At 62.4% G+C, this 1105-nt stretch overlaps 1 protein-coding gene across 1 annotated transcript; it reads left to right on the forward strand.

Annotated features, from left to right (window-relative positions):
- Positions 1-466: 466 nt before the first annotated feature.
- Positions 467-775, forward strand: PRR15L (proline rich 15-like). The gene has a single exon (XM_009074377.1). It carries the CDS (start codon positions 467-469, stop codon positions 773-775), a length of 309 nt encoding a protein of 102 aa, XP_009072625.1.
- The last annotated feature ends 330 nt before the right edge of the window (positions 776-1105 follow it).

Consider the following 1105-nt stretch of genomic DNA (forward strand, 5'->3'; position numbering starts at 1 on the left):
AGCCTTCCTGGAGCATTCCCGGAGCATTCCCAGACACCCCAAACGCTCCTGGCCGTCCCCAGCGGCAAGGGACGAACCCAAATCTCGGGGTGCGGAGAGTGGGGACCCCCCGACGGGGCTCCCAGCACCTTCCTAGTTCCCACCTGCTTCCCAGTTCCTGTTCCTGTTTGCTTACTGGGCTCCCTCCCTGCGCCGCTACACGTGGCTGATAAGGCACCTCCCGGCGCTTCCAGCAGCTTTTTCCCGAGGCTCCGTAATTCCCAAAGTATGGAGCATTCCCTCTCGGTACCCACAGGATGCTCCTCTAACTCTGCTCCCACCAGTAAAGCCAGTGGGAAGCAGCAGCTCCACCTTTGGCGACTCCAGCATCCCATTCCTTATCCATCCCCGACAGCTCCAGGATGATAGGGCTGGGAGGGGGGCGAGGGATTCCCAGGTGGGAATACACCCCCGAATTCCATGCAGGATGGCTGAGAGCCACGGCTGGTGGAAGCTGACATTCCTGAGGAAGCGCCAGGCAGCGCCCACGGTGCTGTACGAGAGTCCTGACGGTCACAGTGCCACTGCCACCGCCGGGGACAGCCAGGAGGGCACAGACTCGGAGGGACCACCAGGCTTCGCTGCACGCCTGGAAAAAATCGTGGACAAGAACACCAAGGGGAAACACGTCAAGGTGTCCAACTCGGGGCGCTTCAAGGAAAAGAAGAGAGTGAGAGCGACGCTGGCTGATAACCCCAATCTCTGCGCTGCTGCCGCCGAGCGGGAGGAGAAGTGACCAGGCTGGATGTCACCCTCCGGCCACTGCCACCCGCTGTCCGGGCTGGATCGGCTCCGACCCCCCCGGGGATGCCAGTCCGGGAGGGTTCAGAAGGAGAGAGGACTCCGGATGGTGTTTATCTAAGGATAAACCAAGGACCCTGTTGGATTGACCGGGGCGCATCGCGTCCCACCCCCCCAGGCTCACTGGTTCCTACTGGGATGAGGACACTCCCCCAGTTCGGTCGCCACAGGCAACCTGAGCGCATCGCCCACCCAGCTCTGCCCCAATCCCGTTCCCAAATCCATTCTCCCACTGCTCCTGCGGGGGGAGACCCGAGGATCCCCC

This window comes from Acanthisitta chloris, unplaced genomic scaffold, assembly GCF_000695815.1.
Source record: "Acanthisitta chloris isolate BGI_N310 unplaced genomic scaffold, ASM69581v1 scaffold10685, whole genome shotgun sequence".
Lineage (NCBI taxonomy): Eukaryota > Metazoa > Chordata > Aves > Passeriformes > Acanthisittidae > Acanthisitta > Acanthisitta chloris.